The sequence below is a fragment of the Lagenorhynchus albirostris genome, chromosome 15 (assembly GCF_949774975.1).
Source record: "Lagenorhynchus albirostris chromosome 15, mLagAlb1.1, whole genome shotgun sequence".
NCBI classification, from domain to species: Eukaryota; Metazoa; Chordata; class Mammalia; order Artiodactyla; family Delphinidae; genus Lagenorhynchus; species Lagenorhynchus albirostris.
Genome location: NC_083109.1, coordinates 84,936,887 through 84,957,575, shown reverse-complemented (window position 1 = coordinate 84,957,575; position 20,689 = coordinate 84,936,887). Strand labels below are relative to the sequence as shown.

At 42.5% G+C, this 20,689-nt stretch overlaps 1 protein-coding gene across 1 annotated transcript in view; it reads left to right on the top strand.

Moving 5' to 3' along the window:
• SDK1 (sidekick cell adhesion molecule 1) overlaps nucleotides 1–20,689 on the top strand; it is an 817,812-nt gene that overhangs the window by 658,013 nt on the left and 139,110 nt on the right. Inside the window, exons 17-18 of the mRNA XM_060123048.1 lie at nucleotides 13,172–13,287; nucleotides 15,121–15,313. Coding sequence (XP_059979031.1) covers nucleotides 13,172–13,287; nucleotides 15,121–15,313 — 309 coding nt within the window. The remainder of the gene's footprint in view (nucleotides 1–13,171; nucleotides 13,288–15,120; nucleotides 15,314–20,689) is intronic.

Here is a 20,689-nt window from a genome sequence, read left to right as displayed (position 1 = left end):
CTGTTGGCCATCTACATGACTTCTTTGGAGAAATGCCTATCTAGGTCTTCTGCCCATTTTTTGATTGGATTGTTTGTGTTTTTTTGATATTGAGTTGCATGAGCTGTTGATATATTTTGGAAATTAAGCCTTTGTTGGCTGCATCATTTGTGAATATTTCCTCTCCATAGGTTGTCTTTTCATTCTGTTTATGGTTTCCTCTGCTGTGCAAAAGCTTATGGGTTTGGAGTTCGGGGTTTTTTGGAGCACGAGCCACGCATCTCGTTGCGTGGCCCTGCACCTTGCGTGGCCCTGCAATAAACCTTCCTCTGCTCCAAAAAAAAAAAGCTTATGGGTTTATTAGGTCCCATTTGTTTATTTCTGCTTTTATTTCTTTTGACTTGGGAGGCTAATTGAAGAAAATATTACTGCAATTTATGTACGCAAATGTTTCACCTATGTTCTCTTCTAGGAGTTTTATGGTGTCATGTCTTATGTTCAGGTCTCTAAGCCATTTTGAGTTTAATTTTGTGTACGGTGTTAGAGAGTGTTCTAATTTCATTGATCTACATGAGACTCTCCAGCTTTTCTCCATTGTATATTCTTGCCTCCTTTGTTGAAAATTAATTGACCATAGGTGCGTAGGTATATTTCTAGGCTGTCTTTTCTGTCCCATTGATCCATATGTCTGGTTTTATGCCAGTACCATGCTATTTTGATTACTGTAGCTTTGTAGTATTGTCTGAAGTCTGGGAGGATTATGCCTCCTGCTTTGTTCTTTTTCCTCAGGATTGCTTTGGCACTTCTGGGTCTTTTGTGGCTCCATATAAATTTCAGGATTATTTGTTCTAGCTCTGTGAAAAATGTCGTGGGTAATTTGATAAGGGTCACATTAAATTGGTAAATTGCTTTGGGTAGTATGGCCACTTTAGCAATATTAATTCTTCCAACCCAAGTCTTTATACCTTTCTGTCAGCATTGGTATACAAAACTTATAAATTTGTTCTCTAGTGTCTTGTTTATTCCCAGTGTCCATTTAGCTTTGATGATTTCATCCTTAGCAGCCTGTCTGGTATGGGGTACACTGTGGTGCCCCTGTCCAGAACAGTTCCTCTAGGTGACACACCCATCCCCAATGCCAACACCTGGTCTGTTGAGGCTCAGAGCTGTGGCCCTCCTGGGCACTGCTACTGCCAAGGGGACGTGCCCCTCCCAAGGGGACCCCCTCCCATGGGTCAGTCTATGACCAATGGCTGGTTGCTGTGGGCACAGAAAAGTCCTGTCCCTTGGCCCCAGTTTGGGACAACTCGAAGGGGCATCCCTGCTCTGGAACTCCCTGTGGGATCAATGAGACAGCACTGGAAGCCTCTCCTTCTGCCCAGCCCTGGCCTCTTCTCTTCCTTGGCAGTGTGTCTACGGAGCACCCATAAATCTTATACAGAAAACTCTTCATGGCCAGAGTCTGTTTCCAGGGCACTCGGTCTAATACACGTATGTTTTTGAAACATAATGTTGTACGCATTTCTTCTGAGGCAGTCAACTACTACTACATATCAAGTGCAGTTACCAACATCAGTACCCATCAGTCGGCAGTGGAAGCTTTTCTGATTTCATAATCTTCCAGACTGAGTGTGTCTCTGGGACATCTGACATGTCATCCGTGCAGCTTCTAACCGTGTTCTTCAGAAATGGTACCTTGCCTGTTTCCTGGGTTTCATTGGTCTCAGACTCATTGCTGACAGTTTCTACACAGCCTGGCAATGTGAGTGATTCCGCAATTGCAGGAGGAGTTTGGCTTTAGCTATTAAATGCAGGACTTTGTAACTAGCTTCTTGTACTCAGACTGGTACAGTTGTAACCAGACTCACAAATACTTGTCCTTCTTACTTTGTACCTGCAGACAGTTTTCCCAGTTCTAATATTTTTGTGTAAGAGTGATGTTTTGGGGAAAGGTGCTGGCATAATTTTCCTGGTATCTTTGCTTCCATCAAATACTACATTTAGGCTGAAGAAGAAGATTATCGGAACACACAAGTCTGAATTCTAGATCAGCCTCGTCATGGTCCCTGATTAGAAAATGTTTCTACTATTCTGACTCGGTATACCTGGTGATGTTCCTTTAATCAAAAGGTTGTTCATTATGGTGAGAAAATATGTCTTTATAAATACAAAATAGTATTAATAATATTGACCTAAATAATTTTAATAAAGATTTACATATTTAAATATCAAGTACAATAAAGTGGACTATATGTATGTATGTAGTAACTTCAGAAATCAACTTTTCAAAAAGTTTTGGTTGAACAAATTCTTAAGGAAGTTTTCAAATAAATCGGGTTGGAAAATCCAAAAAAAAATGCATGCAGTAAGCAATATTGATACATTCCTTTTTTATTTAATTAAAGGATTAAAATTCTGAAATGCTCATGACATATATAAGTTGTGTAATCTCTTATCCAAAATATTTCAAAAAGTAAATTATTTGAAGCTGTAAAGCCCTGTAGTCCTTTCTAATGAGTTGATTTCATTAAGTAGGTTATTTTTTTTCCTTTTTTTTAATTTGAAGTATAGCTGATTTACAATGCTGCATTAGTTTCAGATGTATAGCAAAGTGATTCAGTTATGCATATATATACACATATATATACACATATATAGATAATCTTTTTCAGACTCTTTTCCATTATGAGTTATTACAAGATATAGAATATAGTTCCCTGTGCTATATAGTAGGTCCTTGTTGTTTATCTGTTTTATATACAGTAGTGTGTCTCTGACACCAAGTTCTTAAAGGGTAATCTTAAAGGTGAGAAGAAGTGGCTCATGGGATTGACAAGGTGTACCACACAGAAGTCTTCCTAGAATCCCCTTTAGACTCTCTCTTTATCAGACTTTTTTCACTATCTGCAACTACCAAAAATCATTCTCTCTCCCTCTCTCTCCTCACACACACACGTACACACACGCACACACATGTACACATGTGCACACACATGTACACACGTGCACACACATGTACACACATGCACATGTGTGCACATGCACACACACAGTTCCCTACCTCCCTGCCACACCGCTTTCTCTGCCCTTCCTCCTTCATCACTGGCTGTCACCTCTGTGGCCAGTGACCCTCACTGCCTTCCAGAGCCCCCTGGGAAGCATACCCTTGCTTCCTTCTCTGATTCCTCTTCTTCCGTGGGAAGCAGCCGCTTGGAATTCAGATGGGCCCATTCATTCTCCACTTCATTACTTACTAAGCCACGATGGCCACCCTTGCCAAGACCAGTACCATGTACTTTCACATATTTGCTTCCTTTTCTTCAGATTCTACAGTTGAGCACCAAGGAATCCTTTTTTTTTCTTTTAATAGATCTTTATTGGAGTATAATTGCTTCACAATACTGCGTTAGTTTCTGTTGCGCAGCAAAGCGAATCAGCATAGGCATACACATGTCCCCATATCCCCTCCCTCTTACGTCTCCCTCCCACCCTCCCTATCCCACCCCTCTAGGTCATCGCAAAGCACCGAGCCGATCTCCCTGTGCTGGGCTGCTGCTTCCCACCAGCTATCTTACGTTCAGTAGTGTATATATGTCGATGCTACTGTCACTTCACCCTAGCTTCGCCCTCCCACCCCATGTCCTCAAGTCCATTTTCTATGTCTTCTCTAGGTTATTATTTTTAAACATGTTTTTAAATTTCTAAAAAATGATTCATTTTGAAATTTCATCAAGAATCAGATCTTGCTGAGTTTACATCACTATCCAAGGTGAAAGGAAGGGAATGAGGGAGAAGAACAGATTTTAAATCATTCATGTTTTATCGGGGAGCACTTAATACCAGAAAATAATCGTAAGCATAATCACACATGCCCTGTATATATGACTAGGTGAAAATACTAACCAAATTAATTGAAAAAAATACCCCCACACACTGAACAACAACAACGATTCACTGATGAGAAGCAACTTGCAGCTAAAGTAAAGCTCAGCTTGACACGCTGGACGAGCGGGCGTCAGGGAAGGCGTGGCTTAGCCGCTCCCAGCCCCCCTGGCCGCAGATACTATATATTGTAGAAAGTGCAAAATAGTGACGGATTCAGGAGGTTTACAGAGCAAGTCTATGTATAGTTTCACTTTTTAAATAGACTTTAGAGGAATTTTAGGTTCACAGCAAATTTGAACAGCGGCTACAGAGATTTCCCATCTCCCCTTGCCCTTCCCACAGCGTCCGTCACTGTCAGCGTCCCCCTCCAGACGGTAATTCTGTTATCGTTGATGAACCTATTCTGACGCCTGTTTATCACCCAGGATTTACGCTTGGTGTTGGACATTCTGTGGGCTTGGACAAATGTAGAATGGCACGTGTCCACCATTACAGTATCACACAGAATCGTTTCCTTGCCCTAGAAATCCCGTGTTCCATCTATTCATCCCTCCCTCCCCAGCCCTGACAACACGGATCTTTTTCTGTCTTCAGTTTTGCCTTTCTCAGCATGTCATATAGTTGGACTCCTAAGGGATGGAGGCTTTCCGGATTGCCTTTCTTCGCTTAGCAATGTGTGTAATGCACACATATAGTTTTCAGATGTAGTTTCAACAGTTGTACATTTTTGAGTGGCTGTAAACAGTGGTTTACTACTGTGAAAAGTTGACAGACGTGAGAATCTCCCAGCCCCGGTGCACCCCGTGGACAGCACCCTGATGGGACCACTCTACCCTGCAGTGCCCCCTACTCGCCACTCTCTAAGAAATCCATTCTCAGCTCCCAGAAATGGCCCTCGTTTTAGGTTGCAAACAGTTTTCCATAAGGAAAAGGACTCCTGTATCTGAAACCCCTCCTGTGGTTTTCCTTTCGCATAACCTAGTTGTCAGGTGCCCTCGCGTGCTGGGTGCTTCACCACAGAGCTCCTTGTCCTTGGCTGTGAGAATTGAGACAGTATCCAGTGAGCTAATGGTGCATCCAGCTTAAGACCAAGGACACACTGGGGTCTGTGCTGTGGGGGAATTACCTGGTGAAAATGGATTTTTTTTTTTTTTTTGAGCAATGAAAATCACAGAAAAGCATAACACCTGTCACTTCACCAGGCCTCTTCAAGGCCTGCAGCTAGAGGATTGGAAAGAATGGTACTTCAAATGCTAATTACCTGGGGAGAAAAGGTCCCTGGAGGCCTTAGGCCCAGCAGCAGGAGGCCACAGCTTCCAGCTAGGATCCTGGTGAAGACTGAACCCGGCTCTGGACACGTGGGCCTCCACCTTTCTGCAGACCGGTGGCAGCTCAGAGCCTAAGCCCAGCCTTCCCCAGAAGGGCAGGGTTACCTAACCGTTTCAGCCACAGTGACTCGTGTGTTTGAAGCACTGTCAAGAAGGATCTATGGGCTGTAGGTCTTCTTCTCAGTTGAGGGAGTTTTTAATCCCGTTGTTCGCAAATCTGAGTCACTTTTGATGACAATAATTAGGAAAAAGAGAAGCTGAAGGATCTGAGAGAGAAGAGTGCTGAGAAAAGTTGGCGATTTTTGGAGTAAAACCCAGGATGGGTAAGAGAAAGGAATCTGAGGCCTCAGAACCTCTATCCTGTGACTTTGGGGTGGAGAGTGTGTGCAAAAGGGCCGGACCCTGTGAGCTTTGATGTGAGGACGGCACAGACAGTGGTTCTCGAGTCTCATGGTTGTGTGCCGTCTTGGGTAATGAGAAGGGAGGGGGAATTGCCTTCTTAACCGGGTCAGCCAGGGCTGGAGGCCTGGGTCCTGGGGTGCGGTGAGGGGCCAGAGCCAGGCAAATGAGCGCCTCTTGGCGTGGTTGTTACGTGGCACCAACACAGCCTCTCGGCATGGCTGTTACGTGGCACCAACGCAGAGCAAAGCAAAGAACAGCAGGAGATTACTGCTCATTTCGTTTATGCAAAATGCCATTTTAGTAAAGTGTTTGATCCGTATGGTCTTAGTTTAGAGAAATGTAACAACATTTGACTGGAAAGTTGTGCGGAATTTCAGAGTCAGTGATTGGAAATGAAATCCCAGAACTAAGCCTGCGAAGAATGAGAGCGTGGGTTCTGAGAGAAAACGCCACAGCTCTTTTCAGTCCTTTCCCAAACAGCCCTTGATAGTTTTCCTTCCCCTTCCCTTTCCCTCTTTTTCTCCTTCCTCCCCTTTCCCTCTTTTCCTTCTTTCTTCCGGGGGAGATCGTCCGGTTATCCATTGCTGTAGAATGAACGTAGAGGCTGAAGGCGTCATATCTCATGGTTGGGTGGGCTGGGAACTGGAGCCCGGAGGGGCAGTGCCTTGTGCCCGGTCAGTTGGCAGATGGGCTGGGCTGGCGGGTGGGTGTCGGGGGAGGGGAGATGGGTTCACTCACAGCAGGGAAGGCTGTGAGGCCGGGCACCCTGGGACCGTCCACCTGGGCACCTGCACACAGCCTCTCCAGCATGGTGGCTGCAGGGTCACCAGACTCCTGCCATGGCCTCTCGGGGCTCCCAGAAAGGACAGTCCTAGAGATAAGGAGTAGAAGCTTCTAGTTCATTAAGGCCTGGGTTGTATTCTCTTGGTCAAAATAGTCACAGAGCCTGCATTCAGGGGGTCCAGACACAGACACCACCTCTAGATGAGAGAAAAGCATCAAAGAACCTGCAGCATTTTTAACTCAGATTTGTCGCGGTATAACTGACATACAGTAAAATTCTACCTCGAGGGTAGAGCTCTGCGCCTACCCTCAGCCCTTGGCAACCATCCGCGTTTTCTCTCCTTTAGCTTTTCCTTTTACAGAATATCATAAACATGGGAAAACCCGGCATGTAGCCTTTTGAGTCAGGCCCCTTTCCCTAGTGTAATGCATTCGAGACCCACCTATGTTGCTGGTGAGCGTGAGACGTTCCTTCCCGCTCACTGCTGAGCAGTGTTCCATCCCATGGACGGACCATAGTTCGTTCTCCTCTCCACCAGTCGAAGGGCTTTGGGATGTTTCCAGTTTAGGGTGGTTATTACTAAAACTGCTATAAACGTGGCATACGGATTTTTATGTGAACTGAAGTTTTCGCTTCTGTTGCATACATACTTAGGGGTAGGACTGCTGGATTCTGTGGCTAGAGCGTGTTTAACTCCGTAAGAAACTACCAAAGTGTTTTCCAAGTACCTGTTACCATTCCGCATTCCCATGAAAAGTATGAGACTTCCAGTTGCTTTGCATCTTCACTAGAATCTGGTCACTGTTTTATTTTAACTCTTCTAGTAGGTATATAGCGGTATCACATCACGATTTAATTTCCCTGGTGGCCAGTGATGTCGATTGAGGGCCTTTTCATGTGCTTATTTCTATCGTTATATTTTCTTTGTTGAAGTAACTGTTTAATTAGTTTTGGCAATTTTTTTGAGTTTCTGGTTTTCTTATTATTGAGTTTTGGAAGTTTTTTGTATATATTCTGAACAAAAGTCCTTTATTGGATATGTGTCTTACAAGTATTTTCTCCCACTCTGAGGCCTCTCCTTTCATTTCCTCAGCAGGTGTCTTTCACAGAGCAGAAGTTTACAGTTTTCTTCTTTGGTGGGTTGTACCCTTGCTGTCATATCCAGAAATCTTCGCCTAACCCGACATCAAAACTATTTTTTCCTAGAATTTTTGTAATTATAGATTTACATTTAAGCCTGTGATCCGTATCCGTTTTGAGTTAGTTCTCATGTACGGTGTAAGGTATGGACCCAGATTGGTTTTTGTGGGGTTTTCTGGCATATGGGTGTCCAGTTCGTTCCAGCACCGTCTGTTGAAAAGACTCTCTTTTTCCACAGTTGGCCTTTGTGCTTTTGTTAAAAACCAGCTGACATGCATGTGAATAATTTCTGAACTCTGTTTTACTGATCGATGTGTTCCTCCTTTCTCCAGTAGCACTTTGTTTTAATTACTGTAGATTGATAGTTAGTTTTGATATCATGTAGTAAAGGTTGTCCAATTTTGTTCTTCTTTTTGGAAATTGATTTTGCTATTCTAATTTCTTTGTTTTTCCATATAAATTTTAAAGTCAACTTTTCAATTTCTAAAAACTGCTAGCTTCAGTTTTGGTTGGGATTGCATTCAACCCATAGATCAGTTGGGGGAGTTGACACCTTTGTTATGTTGTCTTCCAACCCATTAATATGCGACTCATCCTTTACTTGGGGCTTTAATTTCTTTCATCAGTTTTCAGCATACGGATCTTGCATACAGTTTGTTAAATTTATATCTATTTCATGTTTTAACTGCTATGTAAATGGTACTGACTTTTTAATTTAATTTTATTTATTTATTTTTGGCTGCGTGGAGTCTTCGTTGCTGCGCGCGGGCTTTCTCTAGTTGCGGCGAGCGGGGGCTTCTCTTCGTTGCGGTGCGCAGGCTTCTCATTGTGGGGGCTTCTCTTGTTGCAGAGCATGGGCTCTAGGCACGTGGGCTTCAGTAGTTGCAGCACGTGGGCTCAGTAGTTGTGGCTCGTGGGCTGTAGAGCGCAGGCTCAGTAGTTGTGGCGCACGGGCTTAGTTGCTCCGCGGCATGTGGGATCTTCCCAGACCAGGGCTCGAACCCATGTCCCCTGCATTGGCAGGCGGATTCTTAACCACTGTGCCACCAGGGAAGCCCCAGTACTAAATTTTTAACTTCAATTTCCAGTTGTCCATTGCTCATGTTTCAAAATATAATGGACTTCTGTGTTTTGATCTTGCTGATTTCAGTTCTAGGAGTATATAGTTGGTAGACTGAGGAATTTTCTACATGGATGATCATATTGTCTGTGAAGAGAGAGAGGTTGTTTTGTTTTGTTTTGTTTTGTTTTCCTTTTCGATCTGTGTGCCTTTGATTTCTGTTTCTCGGATTACTGCACCAGCTTGCCCTTCCAGAATAGGGATGGCAAGAAAGACACCTTTGCTTTGTTGCTGATCTTAGGGTAAAGCGTTCAGTTTTTCATTTTAAATAAGTTGTTGGTTGTAGGTGATTTACAGATGCTCCTTAGCAAGTTTAGTACGTTCCTTTTAATTCCTAGTTTGAGGGGGTTTTTTTAATCACTATTGGAGGTTGAATTTTGTCAAATTCTTTTTCTAAATCTATTAAGATGATTATATTTTTAAAATTCTATTGATAATGTTGAATTACCCTGATTGATATTCAGATATTGAGCCAGCCTTATGTTTATAAGATAAACCCCACTTGATTAGGATAAATTGTGATTTTTACATATTGCTGAGTTTGACTTTCTAATATTTTATTAAGGGTTTTTGCACCTGTGTTCTCAGGGATATTTGGCCTGTAGTTTTCTTTTTTTTTTTCAACATCTGTTTCTTATTTTGGTGTTAGGATAATGCTTTACAGTGTCTTTTATTTCATTCTTCAAATGCTTGGTAGAATTAACCAGTGAACCTTATATGCTTAGAGGTTTTTTTGTTGGAAGGGTTTAATTTTGTATTCAAATATTTGATAGCTCTTTGACTACTCAGATCATCTATTTCTTCTTGAGTAGATTGGAAGTGTGTTTCTTTTAAAGAATTTGTTCATTTCATCTAAGTTGTTGAATTAATGAGCATAAAGATACTCAAAATGCTCTTCTATTCTTTTAATCTCAGTAGGGTTTATAGAGGCGTCTCCTGATACTGGTGATGTTGGTAATTTGTGATTTCTGTCTATTCTTGATCAGTCTGGCTAAGAGTTTATTGATATTTAAAAGAACCAGCTTTTGGATTCATTGATTTCCTCAACTATTGTTTATTTTTATTTCATTGATTTCTGCTCTTTTTCTTTACTGTTTCTTTCCATAGGTTTAATTTACTCTCATAGATTCTTAAGGTAGAAGTTTAGATTCTAATATAAACAGCTAAATGCTATAAATTCCCCTCTAACACTTCTGCATCCCCAAATTTTGATATGTTGTGTTTTTCACTTCCATTAAACTGAAAATGCTTTCTAACTTTCCATGTGATTTCCTCTTTAACTCATGGGTTATTTTGAAATGTGCTCCTTAATCTTGAAGTTTTTAGGGATTTTCCACATATCTTTCTGTTGTTAATTTCAAGTTTAATTCTGTTGGGTCATAAAACATACTTTTTGTGATTTCAGTTATTTTTAACTTGTTTAGGTTTGTTTTATATGACATGTATATTTCAAATATGTCCACCTCAGTTAAGTTCCATATGTGCTTGAAAAGAATGTGTAGTATGTTGTTATTGGGTAGATTTCAAAAGAAATATTATGTAGGTCAAGTTACTTGATGATGTGGTTCTTGTAGATCCTTACTGATATTCTTTGTCTACCTCTTTTTTTTTTAAATAAAGGAGTGTTGAAGTCGCAAACTATACTAATAGATTTGTCTAGTTTTTACTTTCAGTTTTTTCAGTTTTGCCTTTTGTACTTTGAAGGTCTGTTGCACCTGCATTTAGGATTGCTGAGTCTTCTTGGTGAATAGATCACGTCATCATTATATAATATCCCTCTTTATCATTGGTTTAATTCCTTGGTAGGGTATTTACTTTGGCTGATATTAATATAACCACTCCAGGTTCCTTTTAATTAGCGTTTCATGTATTTTTTTCCATTCTCTTACTTTTAAGCTATTTGTGTCCTCATAGTCAAAGTGGGGTTGTTTTAAACACCGTGTAGTTGGGTCTCGCTCTTCATCCAACTGATAATCTCTCTTTTATTGGCTTATACAATAAAATATATTGACAATATATTACATTATATATTTAATGTAACTGTCGATATGATGGGATTAAAACCTGCCGTCTTGCTAATTGTTCTCTATTTGTTTTCTCTCTTATCTTTTTCCTTTTCTCTTCCTTTTGCCTGCCTGCTTTCTGATTCATTAGATATTTTTAGAATTACGTTATTTTTTCTCCTCTTGCCTTATTTAGATCTCTTTTTCAAATCTGTTTAGTGATTACTCTGGAGTTTAAATATATATATCATTCATTAACTACAATGTATCTTGAAATCCATTGTGTGAGTAATGTAGGGACCTTGTAACAGTATACCTTCAATCCCTTCTTCCCACCTTTTGTGCGATTGTGGTCAGTCATTTTATTCTTACCTATGTTATAAGCCCACAATAAATTGCTACTATTTTTTGAGAGCCAAAATAAGAAAAAAGTACATGACATTTACTTCATTTTAACTATTTCCAGAAGTCATCAATTCTTTGCATAGATCTAAAGTTTTGGTGTCTGATATCATATTCCTTTAACATTTGTCATAGTGCATGCAGGTCTGCCAGTAATGAATTCTCTCAGTTTTTGTCTTTCTGAAAATGTCTTTTTTTTGCTTTCATATTTAGAAGATATTTTCACAGAATGTAGAATTCCGGGGTGATAGATTTTTCTATCAGTACTTTAAAGATATCACCCCATTACCTTCTGGCTCACATAGTTTCTGATGAGAAGGGCTGTTATTCTTGTTTTTGTGTCTTACATGCATTGTACCTTTTTGTGTATCTGCAGCACAGACTTTCTATGTACTCCCTTGCTAGCCCACATTCAGCCTTTAGCAATTCATTAAGAATTTCGCTGAATTTTCCCAATTGTGTGGTGTCCATTGCTCTTTCTCTCGTGCTCTGTCACAGGCGAGCCCATGTTCACATTCCTACTCCTTGGGGAGGTCCGTCTTTTCTTATATTTTAGACACTTGGTTGCCCTGTGACCTCAGCTTCCTTACGGGCTCAAGAAAAGTTCGGACTCTATCGTTTGTTCAGCTTTTTCTCATGCTTAATGGCTGCGATGTTCTTTCCAACTTTCTACAGCCTAGGCAAAGCAATCCCCGTGGCCATCTTTAGTCCACAAATTTTGGATGGGTGCTGAGTGAGAAGTGGGACAGTCTTCTTGGTGACTTACTGAGGGAGGGACCCAGAGATAGCGCAGCCAGAGCAGATGGGAAAAGACAGGTGACCTGGAGCGTGACTGGAGGGGCCTGGATGAATTCTATGTTTTTCACCTCTTCCTAATGAGATGAGCTTCTGAAGAAGAGTGTAATGAAAGGTGTATAGTAATTTTTAATAGGACCATGCTCTGTCCTCACGTGTTTTGTGCCAAGAGACTCTTGTCTTTGTTTCTGTACCTTAAGCCAAAGGGTCCTTTGGGATTCAGCGTCTTTCTTTTGAAACAAGCTCCTGAAGAACCAGGACCTTCGTCTGCATCCTGCAAAAAGTTGCCGTGGCACGGCCAGTGGACTAGTACCCTCTGCAGGGGCCACTGAGGTTATCGTCCTTAAAAAGCTGGCCATGTCACGTCACTGCTGTTTTCCAAGGCTTTTGATTCCCCATTGCCTACCGTATACACTGTTGTCCACTGCGTTCGGCATGTGAGGCAATCCCCACAGTGACCTATTTCCTCCGCCCCTCTTACCCCCTGGGCCCCATGTCCAGCCATGCTCACTGTTTTCTCGCCATTCACCAGGTTTTTCATAAGACCACGCCTTTGCTCACTCCATTTTCCCAGGTGCGAATGCCTCTCTCAAGGCCTTTCCCTCCTCAGAGTTCTATCCCAGACCTAGTGCAGGTGTCTTCTGATGAGAGGCCTTCCATGCTTCCCTAGGGCAGAGGCTCTGCCCTGTGTGTTTTCTAGAGTCGCTTGCCTGTTTCAGTTCTATCAGCCTCCCCTAGAATATGACTTCCTTGAAGACAGGCCACTGGGCAGGTGTATGATTGGGTTCAGTAGCTGTTGAAATCAATAAAAGAAGTGGACAGTGGAAATGTTTTAAATGATAATTTCTATGGCAGACAAAGAAATTTAGCCTACAGATGAATTAATAACAATACCTATGAAAAAGGATTTTTTTTTTTCATGTGAAGGATAATTGGGCTTGAAACACTGTGACATATAACAGGGAAGGCAGATTTCTGGATGAAAGCTTGCCTTGATCTCAAATATTGGGTAACTGAAAAAAAAAATCAGAGAACGCTTTTGTTTGCTATGCATCCTGGGATCCCTAGGAAAGGCTCGCCCACGGGGCTCAGGTGAGCCGGTCCACTTTTCTGCATATGCCTTAAAGAATTCCCCAGCAGAAAATGAGAAGTCGCCCAGTTCTTCTTCTTTGTAACGTCACGATTAGCTTCCCAAAACGTCCATCACCCTCCCCGTTCTCAGCGCTGCGACCGCCGGGGAATCCTGAGCAGCAGCTAAGCGTCTCTTCTCCCCTCCCCTGCCCCACGCCTCCTGCCGCGTGTCCTGCTGTCTCCCTCCGCTGCCCTGGAGCAGTGCCGACCTCGCCCCCGCAGAACGTGCAGGTGGAAGCCGTGAACTCCACGACCATCCAGTTCCTGTGGAACCCTCCACCCCAGCAGTTCATCAACGGCATCAACCAGGGCTACAAGGTAGGCGCCTTGGGCCACAGCCTCCGGGCGGCTGCCGTGGTGTGTCACGGTCTTGTGATGAGTGAGGGGGCTGCCCGCCCCTCATTTCATCAGGAACCCACGGCATCCGGTTACAGAGTGTGTTGACCTCCTGGGGTCACCTTTTATCCAGGGTCTTTTCATCAGCTATACTGGTTCAGAAACTCAAATTATTGGTTATCAAGAGGATGGTGCACGGGAATTCCCTGGCGGTCCAGTGGTTAGGACTCGGTGCTTTCACTGCCGAGGGTGCAGGTTCAGTCCCTGGTGGGGAACTAAGATCCCGCAAGCCGCGCAGCATGGCCAAAAAACAAAAAGAAAGAAAAAAAGAGGACGGTTCATATAGAACTGAACAATGTTATGAGAAGAGCCGTCCATTTTCAAATGCCCAGTCGGAGACTTATCCCTGTTGATTGGAATCGGCACGTGTACAAACCACTTCTTCCTGGAAGGGCGTTCTCTCAAAGCGCACTGGGTGCAACTGAGTGATGTTTCTACCAAGTAAGGATAAGTAGGTCCCCCTCTCGCTACTTTAGGGAAAGTTCTGTTTGTAGAACTGGGACCGGCTGACTCGGGGCACCTATCCGGACTGAATTAGAGACAAGGACAGACTCCTATCTGCCCTTCGTCTGAGTACCAGAATATGTTACCTTCAGAGATGTACCTGGATGCAGTTTCCAAAAGTACAGGTTACGTTTCCTTTTAGATCAGCATCTCCTGGCTGGCCTGGGAGGCCATCTGAATGTTACCTGCAGCATGTTCGCAAATCTTCTGTGACAGCAGGTGAACTCAGGGAGTATCTTTATAGAGAGTTTGCTTGAAAACTTGGTCGTTTCGGATTCAGAGAGTGTTGTTGCCTTAGACACACAGTTAATTTTTTTCCCAACTTTTTTTTCCATTTGGATTCAACTTACTAAAACACTTGGTTTTCACTAGAAAGGCAGACGTAGCTGGAAATTTGTCCTGCCTTTTTTCCCCCCCCGCCGAGGTATCTACAGTCAGAAGCCCCTTAGAAAGGAAATCATGTTGATCAACGAAGTGGATTCTGCCTTCCTGACTCTCCTGTCAGGTCTTATTGGCAAGACTGGGGTGTTCATTCGATGGCTTGGTTGTCGGCCTAAAATCTATATGAATATGCTCCTTGTTCTGCACAGTGTCCATTTTCAGACCTAATTAACCCTAGAAATGTTTGGTGTCAGAGGAATTAAAAGTCACATTCATACATAATGTTGCCAAAACATTAAAACAACTTCCCTTGGAACGTGTATATGTACTACATTTCTTTAAAAGTATAATGTCTCCTAAAATCCTTTTTAGAAAACTGGTGTCATGTGAGTTATAAATAATTACCATTGTTCCCATTGAACCAGGGGCTTCTTTTTGAATCAGCGGGTGCCTAACTAGAAAAATGTTTGTACTGATGTTTGATTGCACTGATGCAGTTGAATAACAGTAATGTCATCATTATTTCTAAATGGTAAAAAATAAATATGTTCTGTAACATGTTTAAGTGAACAGAAGGTGAAGGTTTGAGGAGTGTCCATTTTCCCAATATGAGTTAGAGTAGATATTTTATTTATGTACACATGTATAAAAATATATATAAATATACATATTTGTACTCAATAATCTACGAGATATCTTTTAAACTCAATATTTTTCAGTGAGATTATAAAATGTAGGCTGTATGGGGTTCCTTAATTACAACTTTGCTTTCTTTGAAGACATTTTAATTGTGAAATAAAATTCTGGTGCAGACTTGAGGGTGAAGACATGCAATTAAAAGGATCTCTTTTTCACCCTGTTCCATCCCAGCTTTTGGCGTGGCCAGCCGATGTCCCCGAGGCCGTCACTGTCGTCACCATTGCTCCAGATTTCCATGGAGTCCACCATGGGTACATAACGAACTTGAAGAAGTTTACTGCTTACTTCACATCAGTTCTGTGTTTCACCACTCCGGGGGACGGGCCTCCAAGCCCGCCTCAGCTCATACGGACACATGAAGACAGTGAGTACTCCTTTCCCAGTTCTTATCGATAGCCTTTAGCCAGTTGTCAAAGAGGTTTGGGCCACTGTCGTATCCAGCACAGGGGAGGAGCCAGGGTGGGTCTCTAGCAAGCTCCGTGTTCTCAGTGTGTTCACAGTCTGCTCACCCTGGAGAGGTAAGTCATTGAAAGTAGTAATAATGTTTGGCAGAGGTGGTCTGTGGAATATGGAAGGAAGCCTGGCTAGAGGAAGGAGCTGTGAGGACAAGAGGGACAGTCCAGTCCCAGCTGCACAGTCAGCCTTTGGTCTTGTCTCGCTAGACTACTCTTCACTCAGATTTCAACTTCCAATCCCCTTACCTTCTTCTTGAATCTCCCCTTAAAGCCTCCCAGCCCATGTCTTCCCCGACCTTCCCCAGGGGAATCTCACCTGCGCCTCTCTAAGACCCTGGACTTTCCATTGTCTCCAGCTGGTCAATTCAGATCAGCTGTTTCTCTGCTCCTAGGCCAACTGATGTTTCTGGAAAACATTTTCTAAGAAAATGATCACAGATGTGCGTAAAGATTTATATACAATGAGGTTAGTTACAATTATTAGTAATTGAAAAAAAAATGAAAAACATTCAAATGTTCCAAAGGGGGATAATTGAAAACCTATGGAATGACAATATACTAAATATTTTGTAGTTATTAAAAAGAAGTTTTGCGAGGAAACGGTCTTGATCTCATGTTACATGGTAAAAAAAAAAAAAAAAACAGTATACAAAACTATATGAGTTACAAATTTTATACAAATACACTTGTATAAGACCATATTAGCTGAGAAAAGACCTTGAAGGAAATATATCACAATTCCGACAGTTGTTATCTCCATGTGACATGATTATGGGTATCTTTTACTATTTTCTTCTTATTTCTCTGCATATTCTCTTTGCTACAATGAGTGTGTACTCTTTTATAAGGAGAATTAAAACTTAAATAAGTTTAAAAAGGCTGCCACTTGTCTCTCCTCCAGCTTCCTCCTCTCCCATCTCAGCTGGGCTCTGGGTGTGGTCTGACCTTCTGTACTTATCTCTGCTCGGTGCTGTCATCCACTGCTCCGCTCTGTCCTGCCCCCTGAGACCCAGCTTCACTGTCCTCCCAGCAATGACACTTACAGAGGTCAAGGCCGTGCAAGTTGAGCTTCCTCGCTTCCCCCCCTTCCACCTGAGTTTCCCTATGTTCTCACTCTTGGTCCTCTTCCCTATCTCAGAGGATGAAGAGTCTGACCTTTCCTCAGCCCACAAATGTGCTCAGGTCTCCCTCACCTGGAAGTGCCAACTCCCTGACCGTGCTGCCCACTGAGTCACCCAGCTCTCAGTATAAACGATTACTGTGCCTCCTAACCTCTCCCACTCCCCATAACCCCTAGCCACCTGGCTTTCACTCTACTACTCTGCTGTAACCGCCTTGAATTGACTCAAGGTCTGTGTCAAATTAGTGACACAGGAAGAATAGAAATGGATTTCTTGACCCTCTGAGACCACTGATATTCCTCCCATTAAAAAGATAAAAAGTAACTCTGCCACTATTAACTGATCCCTGATGTTCTTTCCATACTCTGACTTTGATCTGCTATCTGCTTTTTCTTTAACTGAAATTTTATTGAGATAGTTATAGATTCACATGAACTTGTAAGAAATAATACTAAGATCCCATGTACACTTTGCCCAGTTTCCATCAATGGTAACACTTGCAAAAGTATAGTACATCACAACCAGGATATCTACATTGATGCAACCCATCGATCCAATTTAGATCTCTGCAGTTTTACTTGTTCTCGTGTGTGTGTGCACGCGCACATGCGCGCGTGTGTTTAGTTCTATGCAACTTATCACATGTATAGATTTGTGTATCTACCATCACAATCAAGATACTGCATGGTTCCAATACCACAAAGATTCTTCTTTTATAGACATATCCATGTCCTTCCCTTTCTTCCTTTCTAATCTATATGTCCTTTATTTCTTTTTCTTGCCATATTGCAATGACTAGAATTTCTAGTACTATGTTGAATAAGAGTGGTGAGAGCAGACATTCTTGCCTTGTTCTTGATCTTAGAGAGAAAACATTTGGTCTTCTACTGTTAAGTATGATATTTCTCATAGCTGTTCTTTATCAAGTTGAGGTAATTTCCCTCTGATATTAACTTGCTGAGAGTTTTTGTCATGAATAAATGTTGAATTTTTTCAACTGCTTTAACAGCATCAATTGATATGACCATATGATTTTTCTTTTTAGTTTGTTAATTGATAAGGTGGATTGATTTTCAAATGTTGAACCAACCTTGCATGCTTGGAATACATCCCACTTGGTCATGGTGTATAATTATTGTTCATGTTGTGGGATGCAGTTTGCCAATACCTTATGGAAGATGTTTTACATCTAAGTTCATGAGAGATATTGGTCTGAGATTTTACTTTACTGTATTTATTGTCTTTGTCTGGTTTTGGTATCAGCATAATACTGGCCTCATAAAATAAGTTCGTACTCTTCTGTTTTCTGGAAGAGATTGTGTAAAATTGGTATTCATTCTTCTTTAAATGTTTGGTAGAATTTTTCAGTGAAGTCCTCTGTTCCTGGAGAGTTCTTTTTTGGGAGTTTTTAAGTTGTAACTTCAGATTCTTTAATGGTTACAGTACTGCTCAGTCGTCTGTTTCATTTTGGTAATATGTGATTTTCAAGGAATCAATCCACAAAGTTGTTGAATTTCTGAGTGTAAAGTTGTTGGTAGTACCTCCTTATTGTTTTTCTAGTGGCTGCAAAATATGTAGTCAGATTCCCTATTTCATTCTTTCTTCTGTTTTTTGCGGAGGTTTTTGGTCATTCTTCCTAGAAATTTATCAATTTTATTGATTTTTTTTGAAGAACCGCTATCTTGTTTCATTAACTTTTCTCTGTTGTTTTCTTATTTTCAATTTCATGGATTTCTGCTCTTATATTTCCTTCTGCTTGATTTGGTTTATTTTGCTTTTCTGTTTTTAATTTCTTGGGGTAAGCACTTAGGTGATTGATTTGAGGTCTGTCCTCATTTCTGATGTAAGCATTTAGTGTTATAAATTTTCCTCTTCACACTGCTCTAGTTGCATCCCACATATTTTGGTACGTTCTGTTTCATCTTCACTGAGCTCTATACATTTTTATTTCCTCTGAGGCTTCCTCGTTGACCCATGGATTATTTAGAAGTGTGGCATTTAATTTCCATGTGTTGGAGATGTTCCTGCTGTCTTTCTGCCTTTGACTTCTAGCTTGGCTCCATTACAGTCAAAGAACACACTTTGCATAATTTCACTTCTTTTAAATTTATTGAGGTTTGCCTTATGGCCCAGAACATGATCAGTCTCAGTTAAGGTTTCATGAGTTCTTGAAAATATAATGTGTATTCTGCTTTGGAATCTGCCTTATAATTATAAGCTTTCTATAGCCCTCATCAGATTTTAGGATTAAAAGAGACAGTTGGTCAGGTGTAGCCTTCTCTTTTTTCAAAAAAAGATATTAAGGCTACCTCATCAAGTTCTGTGTGTACTGGACCTGTCATAATTACAGGGGGTTCATTCATCCATCTGTCCAACATACAAACGTGTATATGTACTTCCATTCCGAGGTTTGTAGAATCCTATCATGTGAGAGGTAGCCAGCTGCGTGTTGAAGGGGGAGCAGAGATGAGTAAGCACAGCCTCTGCCTTTAGAGCTCCCAGCCTAATCAGATCTGAGGTGGACAGGACTGAGGTCAGTGCCACTGAGGAAGGAGGTCGTTAGCAGTGGCTGCGGCAGCCCAGGGAGGAGTGACAGAAAATACCTGGGGGGCCAGGTCAGTCTTGTGGAGGAGCTGAGAACCGAGGTCAGCCCTGACGGATGAGCTTCTGATGCCGAGAATGGTTGAGAAGAAACAGAACCCGTAAAGGCAAAGGGAGTAGAAGAGAGTGTGAGAGGGTATGAGGCATTTAGCTCAGCTTCAGTGTAGCCTGTGGGGTGGGGGTGACCCTAGAGAACAAGTTGGGAGCCGACCCAGGAGAGTCTCAACTGCTAAGTTGAGACGCTTGGACAGAGATAGTCTAGGCATTGGGGAACCACAGAGGGATTTCCCTTAGGGCTGTGACTTGAGTGTTTCAGCAGCTCTGTCTGGAGGTTTTGTGATGATGGGCTAGAGAGAAAGGTGATGCAATCTGGGAAGAAGGCAAGTAATTATGTGCACCTCTACACCAGCGGTGGAGCCAGCAGTAGGGGAGACGCTAGAGGCATGTCACAGAGAACTGGGGGCTGGTTAGACTTAGGGGGTGGGAAGAAGGGGTTCTGCAGATCACTCCACATACTTCAGCGTAGGTGACGGGGCAGATGGTGATGCCCGTGACTGAAAGGAGGGAAACAGGTCCAGGGTTAGGACGCTGGGTTTGGTCGGATCACACTCACATGGAGGCAGGTGTGGCCTGTGGGCAGCAGAGAGTCTGAAGCCGTAGGTTTGGGAGTCCTAGCAATTAGTGATCATGACCTTATTTTCCGAGGAAAATAATTGAGGGAATATAATTGAGCCCGTGGTCTAACCGCAGATGGAAATATCTGATATCAGTGCCCATCCACCTAAGCGGATGCAGTCGCTTTGGGAATCAGGTGGGCGTAAGAGGAACGGGAGGCTCCCTGGGCGCTGGCAGTGTCGTGTGAGGGGAGGCTGGTCTGGGGACAGTGCGGGGGTGGCGAGCAGAGGGACCTCTGGAAGAAGAAGGGACGTTCTGCTTGCTCGGAGGCCCCGTGCTCCACTCCTCTGTGGGAAAACACAGCCTAACAGCTTTACGTCTGCAAGCGGGGTGGGAGGGGAGAGTCCCCATAACTAAGGAAGGTGGTGGTGAACTCTAGGAGCGGCTGTCGAGCACCCCTCACGGCCCTTCATCATTTGGACGTTTTCCTCTATTTCATTATTGAAAGAAGAGGCCAGGGCCGCATCTCAGCAACGACCATGGCCAGGTCCAACCGGATGTCAGGTTTTACTTCCCAGAGGACATTTGTTAAAAATAAAAAGTGGCAAAAAGCAGAGAACTTCTTCAGATAAGTGAGAGAAGACTCCTGGCTGAATTCTTTACTAAAAAAGCCCTATTGTTGCCAGTTAAACAGACAGACACTGACTATGGGGAAACATCTCACAGTGCTGTGCAGCCAGGAAACAGAGCCTTAAGGGCCGCCAGGCCCGCCGTTCGTAAGGAAGAGAGAAATCAGGAATGTCTGGGGAATTGAGAAAAATGGCAGTGATGTCATCTTTTTAGAATTTTCTAACTGAACCACCATTTTTTTGATAGGCAGGGAGCCTGTTCATCCTACTTAGAAAGATAGAGCATCCTTGTAAGTAGGGACGATCTCACTGAAACGGG